This window comes from Mya arenaria, chromosome 11 (assembly GCF_026914265.1).
Source record: "Mya arenaria isolate MELC-2E11 chromosome 11, ASM2691426v1".
In the NCBI taxonomy this organism is placed as follows: Eukaryota; Metazoa; Mollusca; class Bivalvia; order Myida; family Myidae; genus Mya; species Mya arenaria.
In genome coordinates this window covers 20,548,164-20,564,063 of record NC_069132.1, presented here as the reverse complement: position 1 = coordinate 20,564,063, position 15,900 = coordinate 20,548,164, and the positions used below count along the sequence as shown (strand labels likewise).

At 36.7% G+C, this 15,900-nt stretch overlaps 1 protein-coding gene across 1 annotated transcript; it reads right to left on the bottom strand.

Annotated features, from left to right (window-relative positions):
- Window positions 1-10,353: 10,353 nt before the first annotated feature.
- Window positions 10,354-15,185, bottom strand: LOC128207402 (arginase-1-like). The gene is made up of 6 exons (XM_052910290.1): window positions 15,026-15,185; window positions 14,735-14,914; window positions 14,313-14,578; window positions 13,658-13,819; window positions 13,377-13,513; window positions 10,354-13,203 (listed from the first exon to the last, which is right to left on the bottom strand). The coding sequence occupies exons 1-6, from the start codon at window positions 15,101-15,103 to the stop codon at window positions 13,061-13,063; spliced, it is 966 nt and encodes a 321-aa protein (XP_052766250.1). The 5' UTR covers window positions 15,104-15,185; the 3' UTR covers window positions 10,354-13,060.
- Window positions 15,186-15,900: the final 715 nt, after the last annotated feature.

Below are 15,900 nucleotides of genomic sequence, written 5' to 3'. Positions count from 1 at the left end.
GTAGTAGTAGTAGTAGTAGTAGTAGTAGTAGTAGTAGAAGTAGTAGTAGTAGTAGTAATAGTCGTAGTCGTAGTCGTAGTCGTAGTAGTCGTAGTAGTAGTAGTAGTAGTAGTCGTAGTAGTAGCAGCAGATTTACACAACAGTAAACTAATACATCCCCCAGCCTAAAAAAAGGTCAACAAACAAGCGTGGTATTCACTCTTTATCTGAACCGTGTTCATGGGAATCAGACTGGTCTCTGACATTGAATGGGGTGATTGGATACCCATGTATCATGAAACAAACTCTAAGAATTGGAAAACATCTAAGGTAAATTCACAGTTGTTTTGCTTATAGGTTCGACCTTTCCAATTTTCATTCAGTAAATGGCGACCAGTGCTATTTTGGTCACGTATTCATGCCCTGTGCCTGTGTATTACATAAAATAATTGAAAATAAAGTATTTTAGATATAATTAAGGTACTATATCATATGACCAGCGAGGTACTTAATCTAAGAAAATGATTTAAGTTAGGAAATGACTTACACATTACAGTGACTCGCTCATGGTTTGTAAAATGCACTTTTTTAATTACAAAATAAAGTGTGTCAAATCATAAGAAGTGTTTAAACAAAAATACCAAAAGCTGGAACCCTGCAGCAAATATTGATATTTGCTCAAATATTGTCTTTGAAGACCACAATTTCCATTAGCGTTTATAACGCGATTGAAAATTAATTACGGCTGTGGTGTTTCGTGATTGGTTGATTGACATTACCACGTGATTTTATCAATGTATCCTTAACAGGTCAACATAGCCACCACTGTTGTGAAAGTCCCGGTGGCTGTGTGGACTAGCCGTCTGTTTTCTATTTTTTTACTTTACCGATTTGGGTTCAAACCCCACTAAAACACCAAAATATTTTTTTAATGCGATAACTGTATTTTTTCTGCAATTTCGATATCATACTTGTAAGAGTTAAATAATGGTAAAATAAGTGTTTTCAGATGCATTACCGGGAAAACTAATTTTTGGTCCCAAAACATGAGCGAGTCACTTTAAGATGTTTCATTAATATCAGCCTAGGATCATATATGAGAAAAGACATTCAGAGGAATTAAAGCAAGTTTATTGGTATTCATTTCCAAATACATGTATAAGCATTTATGATATTTAAAATAAAATTGACATGATTGAACATTAGCAAATATACAAAATAAACAAACTGTACTGGAAAGTTAAAAGTACAACAGGGCCCGTATGTTTCAAAAGCAACTAAAGTATTTTTTAAACATTTTCAATTTATTATAAAAAAATGATATATTTCCAAAATCATTTTTAACTTCAAGATTTTTTAACTGCTTTAGCATAATAATAAAAGTAAAATGAATCTAGTTATCTAAATATCACCACAACATATTTATACAAAAATCGGAATGACTTCTCTTCACCTTTTAGACATTTTTTAACCCCCAGTTTGATATTTTTTTATATTTATTGCAATAACAAATATGCCATAACACTTAAATTATAATCTTAATTTACCGCGCACAACGTCATTCTGCAACTTGTATATCTCGTGACATTCTAAATGTAGATTATTTGGGTTTGTTAAGGTCTGCCCGCGCCCATTGGCTGCATTATGGCTTGACCCGCCGTGACGCCATCACGACTTAAATTGTGTTTAAATGCCATTAGTGACATGATATAGAAGTGACAGTAATTCACAGTCAAATCCAGACATTGGAAGACTTGAAGAATCAGAGCGAGATACAAGAGATCCGGGTGCGATACCTTAGCTCTTTGCGAAGAGACCTCTTGTTTCTTTAACGTGCTCGGTGTAAAGCACCGATACACAGGATACAACTTTCCTGGGTTGAACCAGTACTGAGTACACCACCTGTCCAATACTTTTCATATTGTAACTGCATGTATGAGAAATTCCTTTTTTATATTTTTTTATACAAAACAATCAGACTTACACAATTGATTTCATTTTTTATTCAACTGAAAGCTGAATTATATGTATACGTATAGAAAGGGAGGCTATAAGTAATGAATCGGTCATGCGTATTCGATAGTTGGGTTACGCACCTTTACTACATTATATCATTCATAATGTCGTCATTGATTTTGCAAAGAAACAGTTACTCATTAATTAAAAATCTGATTATTTAAAATATGCAAAACATACCCAGAAAATTCATTTCTGAGTTTTGATGAATGGGTCCTAAGGTTCGTACACCATGCTATATTTTTTATATTTTCACTTTGTAAACAAACAATCTTTCAATATGTTAAACTTGCTGAATGATATGACATGTTCATTAATGTTTATTTACTGTCTATAATGTTGATATACATGTATTTACACTCATCTCTTCAATTTGGAGGAATGAAATAATCTATCTTTATACCTTCAATAACTTTTTTGTAAAGGCCTGTAAAAACATAGGTAAAAACAGCGAGGAGCTTACACGTTTGACCTCCGGGTAGGCTTACTTATTTATTAACAACAGTGATACTGTTAAACATGTCATATCCCCCGAAAACACAAAAATACCCAAATAACCCGCCATTTTGTTTCGCACTGAACATGTCCCTCACTTAAAATTCAGTCAAAGAATTGACGTTGGAACCCTTGGTTTAAACATACTTGTTTCAACATATATGCAATTTTATGCAAACATAAAATTATGTATGGCCGTTGTTCATTTTATTTCTGTACGGCCGTGGCACGGGATTTAGGCAATATCTCGGGAATTAGCCATACGGGCACTTTATCCCAGGAGCCAATCAATTTTCCAATTTTTGTGCCACGTGACGCTACAGGCCAATCAGAATGCGGACAACTTTTCTAAATTACCTTTTGAATAACTTAGCAATATTTATGGCATTTTAATAAATGCCCTTTCTTCATTCAAACGGTGTTTGTTTTCCTTTAATCCATTCTAGTTCGACTTCCCTGTACATAACGTAACTTTGACCTTGGACAATTACATAAAAAAATATAAACTGCACGGAATATGTTCACACACAAGTAGTATATAATATTGAAATGGATTGGAACGAAAGCATACGGCTTATAGCGTTCTTCTCAGTAGGAATTAAATTACTCATTCACCAGTAAAAATGCGTACGTTGGACCCCTTGGATAACATGGAATCAAAACAACATTTCATGTCAATAAAACAGCAATATAAATGTTTGTTCAAGTTTTTGAAAAATTGAGTGAAGAATTAAAAGTGAGTCAACTGTAGATCGACCTCGTATAAAACCGAATTGTGCGTCAGAAAAAAACGTTATTTTCTTGACACCATTTAATATTCGCTTATTAAGTACACAATCACCATGTAAATTGTATTTAAAAATGCCTAACAGAGTTATTCTTCTATAATTTTTAACATCGGACTTATCTATGCAAACGCATTGAAGCAAAAAGCTTGCTTTTTGACTGATACACTCGAGATTGCGAAACATCGTGCCAACGAGAGAGACATTGCTTTGGTTAATTAATATAACCTCCTTAACATTCATTGTCAAATAAGCAATTCAAAAAGTCTAAACAAAATCATGTTTTAGGCATTAACATCGTGTCTGATTTCGTAAAAGGAAAAGTACCTCAAAGTTGCACCTATGGTATATTTCTTGGTAGTATTTATTGTTTATTATTTGTCTTTAACACGATATAGTTGGCAGGCTAGAGATTTCCAAAGAAATCATTAAATACAGACACCAGTTGGTCACAAAAGCTCAACACGGGCACTTTGTCCCGTTAATGACCGAGTTTCTCCGAAGGACGACTGTTGGAATTTCTTAGTTGGCGGGGACAAATCCTTGGCGGCGGTGGCCGAAAAAGTGAGTTGCGACGTCTATCGTTGAGCTGACGGTGTGGCTGACGTCCTTCGGGTCCCCGATGTTGGGGTTCAACTCGGCGATGTCCAGCATCGTCAGCCGGCCTGTAGGGATGCAAGAAAAGAGTCATAAGTCTGGCCGTTAAACTTAAAATAAAGATTGTTGTTGTAAATGCCGCTCTGGAAATGTAGCAACAACTGTTTTTTTTTAAAAACAAATGTAATTTATATTATGTTAATTGATATTTTCCAGTCATAGATATGCTTAAACCCGCGCACCTGTGAGGGCGAGTTCCTCCGCGATAAAGCACATCTCACGGACGGACAGACCGCCGCCGACGGGAGTTCCGGTGTTCGGAGTGTGCGTCGGAAAAAAAGATACTCGGCCGTGGTAAACCAGCGGTCGTTTAGTGTTGACAGGTGGTTTGCATATTTGACCACACTTATATAAGCGTTGGTTACCCAGGGAATCGAAGTGCAATGCAATACAACAGTATTTGACATAAGCAAATTAATACAATAGCTTGCACACTTATTCGGATACTGAACTGGTTTCAAGCTTAGATTTTTTGACTTAATTATGTCCAGTGCGGCGCAGGGTGATCTTGACCTATAGCATTAGCGGTCAGTCAGATCGATATTGAATTGTATCATATTTTTAGCATTCTTCTTGTGTTAAGCCTTAAAATATCATCTGTCTAACTCTTCTGGGAAAATCGTTCGCGAAAAAAATCTTCAACTTTTATACAACCACAAACCTAAGATCGTATTCGATACTCCTTTATTTGTCTTTCTTAACAATGGCCAATAATATTTCTAGTTTCACTTTACAATGGCCAATAAAAACAACATGGCAACAGTGAAGTGCTTAAATCTATACCAGAGCAAGTGAACTATAAAACAGTGAATGCTTGCTTATACAAGTGAACTATAAAACAGTGAATACTTGCTTATACAAGTGAACTATAAAACAGTGAATGCTTGCTTATACAAGTGAACTATAAAACAGTGAATGCTTGCTTATACAAGTGAACTATAAAACAGTGAATGCTTGCTTATACAAGTGAACTATAAAACAGTGAATGCTTGCTTATACAAGTGAACTATAAAACAGTGAATGCTTGCTTATACAAGTGAACTATAAAACAGTGAATACTTGCTTATACAAGTGAACTATAAAACAGTGAATGCTTGCTTATACAAGTGAACTATAAAACAGTGAATGCTTGCTTATACAAGTGAAATATAAAACAGTGAATACTTGCTTATACAAGTGAACTATAAAACAGTGAATACTTGCTTATACAAGTGAACTATAAAACAGTGAATACTTGCTTATACAAGTGAACTATAAAACAGTGAATGCTTGCTTATACAAGTGAACTATAAAACAGTGAATGCTTGCTTATACAAGTGAACTATAAAACAGTGAATACTTGCTTATACAAGTGAACTATAAAACAGTGAATACTTGCTTATACAAGTGAACTATAAAACAGTGAATACTTGCTTATACAAGTGAACTATAAAACAGTGAATACTTGCTTATACAAGTGAACTATAAAACAGTGAATACTGAGGGAATGCTTGCTTATACAAGTGATCTATAAAACAGTGAATGCTTGCTTATACAAGTGATCTATAAAACAGTGAATGCTTGCTTATACAAGTGAACTATAAAACAGTGAATACTTGCTTATACAAGTGAACTATAAAACAGTGAATGCTTGCTTATACAAGTGAACTATAAAACAGTGAATGCTTGCTTATACAAGTGAACTATAAAACAGTGAATGCTTGCTTATACAAGTGAACTATAAAACAGTGAATGCTTGCTTATACAAGTGAACTATAAAACAGTGAATGCTTGCTTATACAAGTGATCTATAAAACAGTGAATGCTTGCTTATACAAGTGAACTATAAAACAGTGAATGCTTGCTTATACAAGTGAACTATAAAACAGTGAATGCTTGCTTATACAAGTGAACTATAAAACAGTGAATGCTTGCTTATACAAGTGAACTATAAAACAGTCAATGCTTGCTTATACAAGTGAACTATAAAACAGTGAATGCTTGCGTATGCATTCAGTGAAACTTGTCTATAACAACACCTAAATAAAATAACGAAACTACGTGTCTGCACCAAGAACGAACGCTGGAAGCAGTTGGTGTAGTAAATGACAAGTTTCATAGTATGACAAAGAGTACAATGATTAATGCCACTAAAAGCATCATTATCTTGAAAGCATTATTTCGTTGCCGTCAGATGTACATGAATATATCCAATTCGAGGGGAATTTTCATTTTATTCATCGGAATCGGGAAAAAGACGCCATTTTGGTACGATATACGGTTAGTGACCCAATGTAGGTAGATATGGGGTCACCGCGTGACTGGTCGTTACCCACTGTGGGTAGATATGCGGTCACCGCGTGACTGGTCGTTACCCACTGTGGGAAGATATGCGGTCACCGCGTGACTGGTCGTTACCCACTGTGGGTAGATATGCGGTCACCGCGTGACTGGTCGTTACCCACTGTGGGTAGATATGCGGTCACCGCGTGACTGGTCGTTACCCAATGTTGGTAGATATGGGGTCACCGCGTGTCTAGCTCTGGACCAATCGCGCTAGAGGCGTGATATAGAATATTATGAAATTGTCATTTGCAAAAACAGCAATCCCGCTTGGCTCGATATTCTCGAGGCTCGAAGTACTTTGGCCGGTCCCTCGAGCCATCGAGTTTCGACTGTATATGGTATATCACAGCATTTCGTTTGTTTCTGATCTCGATATAGAAAGATAGTCAAGAAACAAACATTAGTTATGTTTTCAATATGTCATCAATCTGTAGAAACCGGAAAGTGTGGATCATGTTCGATTATCAGGTTCAGTCAGAAGATGGTAACGGGTTTGTGTTGATCATGTTCGAATATCAGTTTCAGTCAGTAGATGGTAACGGGTTTGTGTTGATCATGTTCGAATATCAGGTTCAGTCAGTAGATGGTAACGGGTTTGTGTTGATCATGTTCGAATATCAGTTTCAGTCAGTAGATGGTAACGGGTTTGTGTTGATCATGTTCGAATATCAGGTTCAGTCAGTAGATGGTAACGGGTTTGTGTTGATCATGTTCGAATATCAGGTTCAGTCAGTAGATGGTAACGGGTTTGTGTTGATCATGTTGGATTATCAGGTTCAGTCAGTAGATGGTAACGGGTTTGTGTTGATCATGTTCGAATATCAGGTTCAGTCAGTAGATGGTAACGGGTTTGTGTTGATCATGTTCGAATATCAGGTTCAGTCAGTAGATGGTAACGGGTTTGTGTTGATCATGTTCGAATATCAGTTTCAGTCAGTAGATGGTAACGGGTTTGTGTTGATCATGTTCGAATATCAGTTTCAGTCAGTAGAAGGTAACGGGTTTGTGTTGATCATGTTCGAATATCAGGTTCAGTCAGTAGAAGGTAACGGGTTTGTGTTGATCATGTTCGAATATCAGTTTCAGTCAGTAGATGGTAACGGGTTTGTGTTGATGATGTTCGAATATTAGGTTCAGTCAGTAGATGGTAACGGGTTTGTGTTGATCATGTTCGAATATCAGTTTCAGTCAGTAGATGGTAACGGGTTTGTGTTGATCATGTTCGGATATCAGGTTTAGTCAAGGGATGGTAACGGGTTTGTTGCTGGTCTCTGTTTTGTTGTTTTCTGTGTTGTTGTTGTTTTATGCGTTGCTGTTTTCTTTGTTGCTGTGTTCTGTGTTTCCGTTTTCTGTGTTGCTGGTCTCTGTTTTGTTCTTTCTGTATCGCTCATCCTTTGTTGCTGTGTTCTGTGTTTCCGTTTTCTGTGTTGCTGACCTCTGTTTTGTTCTTTCTGTATCGCTCATCCTTTGTTGCTGTTTTCTGTGTTGCTGTTTTTTATATTTCTGTTTATGTGTTGCTGTTCTCTATATTTCTTTGCTCTGTGTTTCAGTTTTCTCTGGTGCTGTTTTCTTTGTTGCTGTTCTCTGTGTTGCTGTTGTTGCTGTTCTCTGTGTTGCTGTTTTCTTTGTTGCTGTTCTCTGTGTTGCGGTTCTCTGTGTTGCTGTTCTCTGTGTTGCTGTTCTCTGTGTTGTTGTTCTCTGTATTGCTGTTTTCTTTGTTGCTGTTCTCTGTGTTGCTGTTCTCTGTGTTGCTGTTCTCTGTGTTGCTGTTCTCTGTGTTGTTGTTTTCTGTGTTGCTGTTCTCTGTGTTGCTGTTCTCTGTGTTGCTGTTCTCTGTGTTGTTGTTCTCTGCGTTGCTGTTTTCTTTGTTGCTGTTCTCTGTGTTGTTGTTTGCTTTGTTGTTGTTTGCTGTGATATTGTTCTTTGTGTGTTGCTGTTATTTTGTTGCTTTTTTCTGTGTTGCTGTTGCGTTTGTTGCTGTTTTCTGTGTTGCTGTTTTCTTTGTTGCCGTTCTCCCTTTGTTTTGTTACTTTTATTTTAGGCTAAGGTAATAACCTATTGAGACCGATATATTAAAGATTACATTAAACTGGTTGATAAACGCAATAAATAATATTATAACGTTATTATGTTGCCTTACATATGCTGAAGTACAAACGGGTCGCACTTTATTAGCAAGAACTAATGTACAACTCTACTCACAATAGTTAAACTAAACAATCAGTGTTATGTTCATATACAGTTATCTGGAAAAAACCCAGTGCACCTTTAATTACAGTTTAAAAGCATATTTAAACCTTAAACTGGTTTTAACAACAGTTGATAGAAAGCTTTTGGTGAAAGGAAGTCAAAGCAGTCACAGATATTTGCATATTTACGTTACTGCAATAGATTGGCAATATTTGCCAAGCCGAATGATAAAAAAAAAAAATGCTCACATTATAGCTAGTAGTGTAACTTGAATGAATTATCGGTCGTTGATTTGTCACTGTACTCGGAAGTTTGTTCTTTTCAATCAATTCAATTTTTAAACCGCATATTAGAAGAAAGATCATTAAAAGAATTATAGCACACAAAACATATTTATATACATGATTTGTTGCTTTTCATTGCACATCCTTACATAACACGACATGATACAATGAACTTTGCCATGATTACCAAAATGCTGAATGTAGATTGTACCGTAGGCGTAGATGCAGTAAGAAGAAGTTATAAAGTCTGAAAAACAAATGAAGTTTCCTTCAACAATGGATCGGACGTAACATTCTGTCTGAAACACAGGAGTTTTCTTCTGGCCCTTTTATTATTTTCTCATCCTGCACTTGGTTCATTAACAAACTGATAGTGAGTGTACTTAGTCGTAGTCGTAGTCGTAGTCGTAGTCGTAGTAGTAGTAGTAGTAGTAGTAGTAGTAGTAGTAGTAGTAGTAGTAGTAGTAGTCGTAGTAGTAGTAGTAGTAGTAGTAGTAGTAGTAGTAGTAGTAGTAGTAGTAGTAGTAGTCGTAGTCGTAGTCGTAGTAGTAGTAGTAGTAGTAGTAGTAGTAGTAGTAGTAGTAGTAGTAGTAGTAGTAGTAGTAGTAATAGTCGTAGTAGTAGTAGTCGTAGTAGTAGTAGTAGTCGTAGTAGTAGCAGCAGATGTACACAACAGTAAACTAATACATCCCCCAGCCTAAAAAAAGGTCAACAAACAAGCGTGGTATTCACTCTTTATCTGAACCGTGTTCATGGGAATCAGACTGGTCTCTGACATTGAATGGTGATTGGATACCCATGTATCATGAAACAAACTCTAAGATTTGGAAAACATCTAAGGTAAATTCACAGTTGTTTTGCTTATAGGTTCGACCTTTCCAATTTTCATTCAGTAAATGGCGACCAGTGCTATTTTGGTCACGTATTCATGCCCTGTGCCTGTGTATTACATAAAATAATTGAAAATAAAGTATTTTAGATATAATTAAGGTACTATATCATATGACCAGCGAGGTACTTAATCTAAGAAAATGATTTAAGTTAGGAAATGACTTACACATTACAGTGACTCGCTCATGGTTTGTAAAATGCACTTTTTTAATTACAAAATAAAGTGTGTCAAATCATAAGGAGTGTTTAAACAAAAATACCAAAAGCTGGAACCCTGCAGCAAATATTGATATTTGCTCAAATATCGTCTTTGAAGACCACAATTTCCATTAGCGTTTATAACGCGATTGAAAATTAATTACGGCTGTGGTGTTTCGTGATTGGTTGATTGACATTACCACGTGATTTTATCAATGTATCCTTAACAGGTCAACATAGCCACCACTGTTGTGAAAGTCCCGGTGGCTGTGTGGACTAGCCGTCTGTTTTCTATTTTTTTACTTTACCGATTTGGGTTCAAACCCCACTAAAACACCAAAATATTTTTTTAATGCGATAACTGTATTTTTTTGCAATTTCGATATCATACTTGTAAGAGTTAAATAATGGTAAAATAAGTGTTTTCAGATGCATTACCGGGAAAACTAATTTTTGGTCCCAAAACATGAGCGAGTCACTTTAAGATGTTTTATTAATATCAGCCCAGGATCATATATAAGAAAAGACATTCAGAGGAATTAAAGCAAGTTTATTGGTATTCATTTCCAAATACATGTATAAGCATTTATGATATTTAAAATAAAATTGACATGATTGAACATTAGCAAATATACAAAATAAACAAACTGTACTGGAAAGTTAAAAGTACAACAGGGCCCGTATGTTTCAGAAGCAACTAAAGTATTTTTAAACATTTTCAATAATTATAAAAAAATGATATATTTCCAAAATCATTTTTAACTTCAAGATGTTTTAACTGCTTTAGCATAATAATAAAAGTAAAATGAATCTAGTTATCTAAATATCACCACAACATATTTATACAAAAATCGGAATGACTTCTCTTCACCTTTTAGACATTTTTTAACCCCCAGTTTGATATTTTTTTATATTTATTGCAATAACAAATATGCCATAACACTTAAATTATAATCTTAATTTACCGCGCACAACGTCATTCTGCAACTTGTATATCTCGTGACATTCTAAATGTAGTTTATTTGAGTTTGTTAAGGTCTGCCCGCGCCCATTGGCTGCATTATGGCTTGACCCCGCCGTGACGCATTCACGACTTAAATTGTGTTTAAATGCCATTAGTGACATGATATAGAAGTGACAGTAATTCACAGTCAAATCCAGACATTGGAAGACTTGAAGAATCAGAGCGAGATACAAGAGATCCGGGTGCGATACCTTAGCTCTTTGCGAAGAGACCTCTTGTTTCTTTAACGTGCTCGGTGTAAAGCACCGATACACAGGATACAACTTTCCTGGGTTGAACCAGTACTGAGTACACCACCTTTCCAATACTTTTCATATTGTAACTGCATGTATGAGAAATTCCTTTTTTTTATATTTTTTTATACAAAACAATCAGACTTACACAACTGATTTCATTTTTTATTCAACTGAAAGCTGAATTATATGTATACGTATAGAAAGGGAGGCTATAAGTAATGAATCGGTCATGCGTATTCGATAGTTGGGTTACGCACCTTTACTACATTATATCAATGTTGTCATTGATTTTGCAAAGAAACGGTTACTCATTAATTAAAAATCTGATTATTTAAAATATGCAAAACATACCCAGAGAATTCATTTCTGAGTTTTGATGAACGGGTCCTAAGGTTCGTACACCATGCTATATTTTTTATATTTTCACTTTGTAAACAAACAATCTTTCAATATGTTAAACTTGCTGAATGATATGACATGTTCATTAATGTTTATTTACTGTCTATAATGTTGATATACATGTATTTACACTCATCACTTCAATTTGGAGGAATGAAATAATCTATCTTTATACCTTCAATAACTTTTTTTGTAAAGGCCTGTAAAAACATAGGTAAAAACAGCGAGGAGCTTACACGTTTGGCCTCCGGGTAGGCTTACTTATTTATTGACAACAGTGATATTAACCTGTTAAACATGTCATATCCCCCGAAAACACAAAAATACCCAAATAATCCGCCATTTTGTTCCGCACTGAACATGTCCCTCACTTAAAATTCAGTAAAAAGAATTGACGTTGGAACCCTTGGTTTAAACATACTTGTTTCAACATATATGCAATTTTATGCAAACATAAAATTATTTATGGCCGTTGTTCAATTTATTTCTGTACGGCCGTGGCACGGGATTTAGGCAATATCTCGGGAATTAGCCATACGGGCAATTTATCCCAGGAGCCAATCAATTTTACCCTTTTTGTGCCACGTGACGGTACAGGCCAATCAGAATGCGGACAACTTTTCTAAATTACCTTTTGAATAACTTAGCAATATTTATGGCATTTTAATACATGCCCGTTTTTCATTCAAACGGTGTTTGTTTTCCTTCAATCCATACTAGTTCGACTTCCCTGTACATAACGTAACTTTGACCTTGGACAATAACATAAAAAAATTATAAACTGCACGGAATATGTTCACACACAAGTAGTCTATAATATTGAAATGGATTGGAACGAAAGCATACGGCTTATAGCGTTCTTCTCAGTAGGAATTAAATTACTCATTCACCAGTAAAAATGCGTACGTTGGACCCCTTGGATAAAATGGAATCAAAACAACATTTCATGTCAATAAAACAGCAATATAAATGTTTGTTTAAGTTTTTGAAAAAAATGAGTGAAGAATTAAAAGTGCATCAACTGTAGATCGACCTCGTATAAAACCGAATTGTGCATCAGAAATAACATTATTTTCTTGACACCATTTAATATTCGCTTATTAAGTACACAATCACCATGTAAATTGTATTTAAAAATGCCTAACAGAGTTATTCTTCTATAATTTTAACATCGGACTTATCTATGCAAACGCATTGAAGCAAAAATCTTGCTTTTTAACTGATACACTCGAGATTGCGCAACATCGTGCCAACGAGAGAGACGTTGCTTTGGTTAATTAATATAACTTCCTTAACATTCATTGTCAAATAAGTAGTTCAAAAAGTCTAAACAAAATCATGTTTTAGGCATCAACATCGTGTCTGATTTCGTAAAAGGAAAAGTACCTCAAAGTTGCACCTATGGTATATTTCTTGGTAGTATTTAGTGTTTCTTATTTGTCTTTAACACGATATAGTTGGCAGGCTAGAGATTTCCAAAGAAATTATTAAATACAGACACCAGTTGGTCACAAAAGCTCAACACGGGCACTTTGTCCCGTTAATGACCGAGTTTCTCCGAAGGACGACTGTTGGAATTTCTTAGTTGGCGGGGACAAATCCTTGGCGGCGGTGGCCGAAAAAGTGAGTTGCGACGTCTATCGTTGAGCTGACGGTGTGGCTAACGTCCTTCGGGTCCCCGATGTTGGGGTTCACCTCGGCGATGTCCAGCATCGTCAGCCGGCCTGGAGGGATGCAAGAAAAGAGTCATAAGTCTGGCCGTTAAACTTAAAATAAAGATTGTTGTTGTAAATGCCGCTCTGGAAATTTAGCAACGACTGTTATTTTAGAAAACAAATATAATTTATATTATGTTAATTGATATTTTCCAGACATAGATATGCTTAAACCCGCGCACCCGTGAGGGCGAGTTCCTCCGCGATAAAGCACATCTCACGGACGGACAGACCGCCGCCGACGGGAGTTCCGGTGCTCGGAGTGTGCGTCGGATCCATGGCGTCAACGTCAAAACTCACGTGGATTGGTTTCGTCCCTCTGAGGAACAAATTAACAGATTACTCGTAATGCTTAATACATACATGTTGTGCTAACCAATGGTTTCGACGTGTTTTACTCCGTGTTTTACCTTAGTACACGGAACGCGGCTTCGTAAAAGACAGCATTGTATTCACTACTCACGATGGGTCTACAGCATCGAGCGCCTTTTTAAGTATTCCTTTTATGCCGTTGTTGTCAACGTCGTGCATGCTGAAGGCGCTCATACCGAACTTCTCGATGATCTTACGCTCACCAGGGTCCACGTCACGCAGCCCGATCCATGCGATCTGCTCAACCTTGATGCTGGAATAACACACACAACATGTCATGACACATACACGTTATATTGTTGAAAAAAGAAAAGAAATACTTACACTATTGCCATAACATGGTTTGCTATTTTTGCTGAAGGAAGTTAACAGAGAATACTCGAATCATTTCCGTACGGACCACGCTTACAGACGTTAGTCTTACCATGCTGGTCGACACAACGTTCATTGTTATTCTCCCTTCAAATAATATATGCTGCAGAATGAGCGTATTTATACGTCTTTGATAAGATATTGTACACATATAATATGCAAACTATACAGTATATCCTGTTTAATACAGGCTGTGAACTGATTTGAACATTTTTGTAGGATCGTATGCGGTATCCGCGCAGTTGTTTATGTGTATCACCGTTAAACATATAAAACTGTGATGTACATGCATTTGTTTTCAGCGATCATTTCATGACAATAGGCTACTTTTATTTCGATAAACATTGATAGTAAGAATTGCAAGCGTCACCTACCAGGGTTGAATTCCCTCCCAACCAGGCAAAGGGGGTACAAAGGGAGCAAGTTCCTCCGCAACAAACGCTAAGGGCATGCCGTGCATGTTCCCGCTATCTGACGTCAGTGGCGTGTTGATGTCGGCGTGAGCGTCTATCCACAAAACCACCATATCCGGTTGGACGCGCGCATGTCCCATAATGGTGCCGATAGCCATGCTGTGGTCTCCGCCGATGGCAAGACAACGACCCTCTGTACGCAGACATTTCTCCACCACGTCGGCCGCCTGGTGAGTTTTAGTGGCATAAATTATAAAACATAAGACCGATAAAGTGCGCATTTGGCGCTTAATTACAGTAATTGTGACTAAGAATTCGAATCAATTGTCTCACCAATGAGACAATAATTGTTAAATTAAAAAAAAAAAATATTACTAGTTTACCCGGAGTGATCCCATGGCAATGTTTCTGGGATTTTTAACGTTTCCATACGGGATATCGTCGTCAATGCAATCCAAGGTAACGTCACCGTGGTCAGTGATCTCACAGCCGAACTTTCTGAGGCGCTCCAGCAGCCCGCCATCCCTGAGCGTTTGCGGTCCTTTTTCTGTGCCGTTCCGCCTCTGGTGTAAGATTTACAGTAGAAAAATATGTGAAAATGAATTTATTCATCTGGCGTTAACAAAAAGGCGGCAACTGAACTAAAAAAACATACTCGGTAAAGAGAGACGAACCTGCCCCTTGCTGATCGGTATCCCCACAACTCCAAGTTTCCTACAAGTACCGATCGCAGAGGTACTGCTCTTGTCCATTATTCTGCTTTGGTCGATGATAGTCTGAAGGTATTCCGGGCACCAACTGTAATACTTCCTTTTACCTATGGTTTATATACATTAGTAGAATGAGGCGGGGTCTTCTGATTGACAGGTAACATGCACATCTGTCATATTAACATGCAATAGCAGAATAACTCGCCGATGCTGATGATGGTCTTACACTCAAACATTTTCGGCGAACATCGAAATTTCAAATATTTTTGTTTACTGCAGAGGTCATGGAAACATTATGTCGTGACTGTACCGTATAAGGAAGCTATATTATTAACATTTCTAATAATGGGTGCATTTCAAAATTTGCCAAAATAGGTAGTAACCGCATTTCTATTGTTTAACCAATCGTGAGCACAATTCATCTTTTTTTTCCTGTTTTGGGTGATAAAATAGAGGCTGGTTCGCAAAACAACTTTAAGTGCAAGGTTTCTGCAACCCTTTTCAACTGCATAATGGTTGAACAAACAGTAACTTTGCGTCTCACAAAACGACAGAGGTTGATCTGGTGTTTTGGGTGTTTCTATGTAGTACAACAACTGTGATACTTATATACAGTTCTGATTGTATTATAGCGACTAAATACGTATGGCTGTAGGTGGAATTCATATTTCAGACATACACCAGAATATCTCCTTCCGTTGCAAACAAAGAAATTGCCATATCGGTTTCCAATTTGTAGCTAACATTTCCGTATACTTTTTATGATGCAGTGCCAAACATCCCTTGCCAGCAGGCATCACCTTCCATTTTCTGGAAACGGAAGGACGCGTATCACTCCC

Bases quoted from the DNA above. Each gene is read 5' to 3' on its own strand.
- LOC128207402 (XM_052910290.1), bottom strand. From the start codon at position 15,103: ATGGACAAGAGCAGTACCTCTGCGATCGGTACTTGTAGGAAACTTGGA. The intron at 14,579-14,734 runs GTAAACTAGTAA...AAAACTCACCAG, and splicing joins TTGCCATGGGATCACTCCGG to GCGGCCGACGTGGTGGAGAA. The intron at 13,820-14,312 runs GTAGGTGACGCT...GTGTTATTCCAG, and splicing joins TGGGAGGGAATTCAACCCTG to CATCAAGGTTGAGCAGATCG.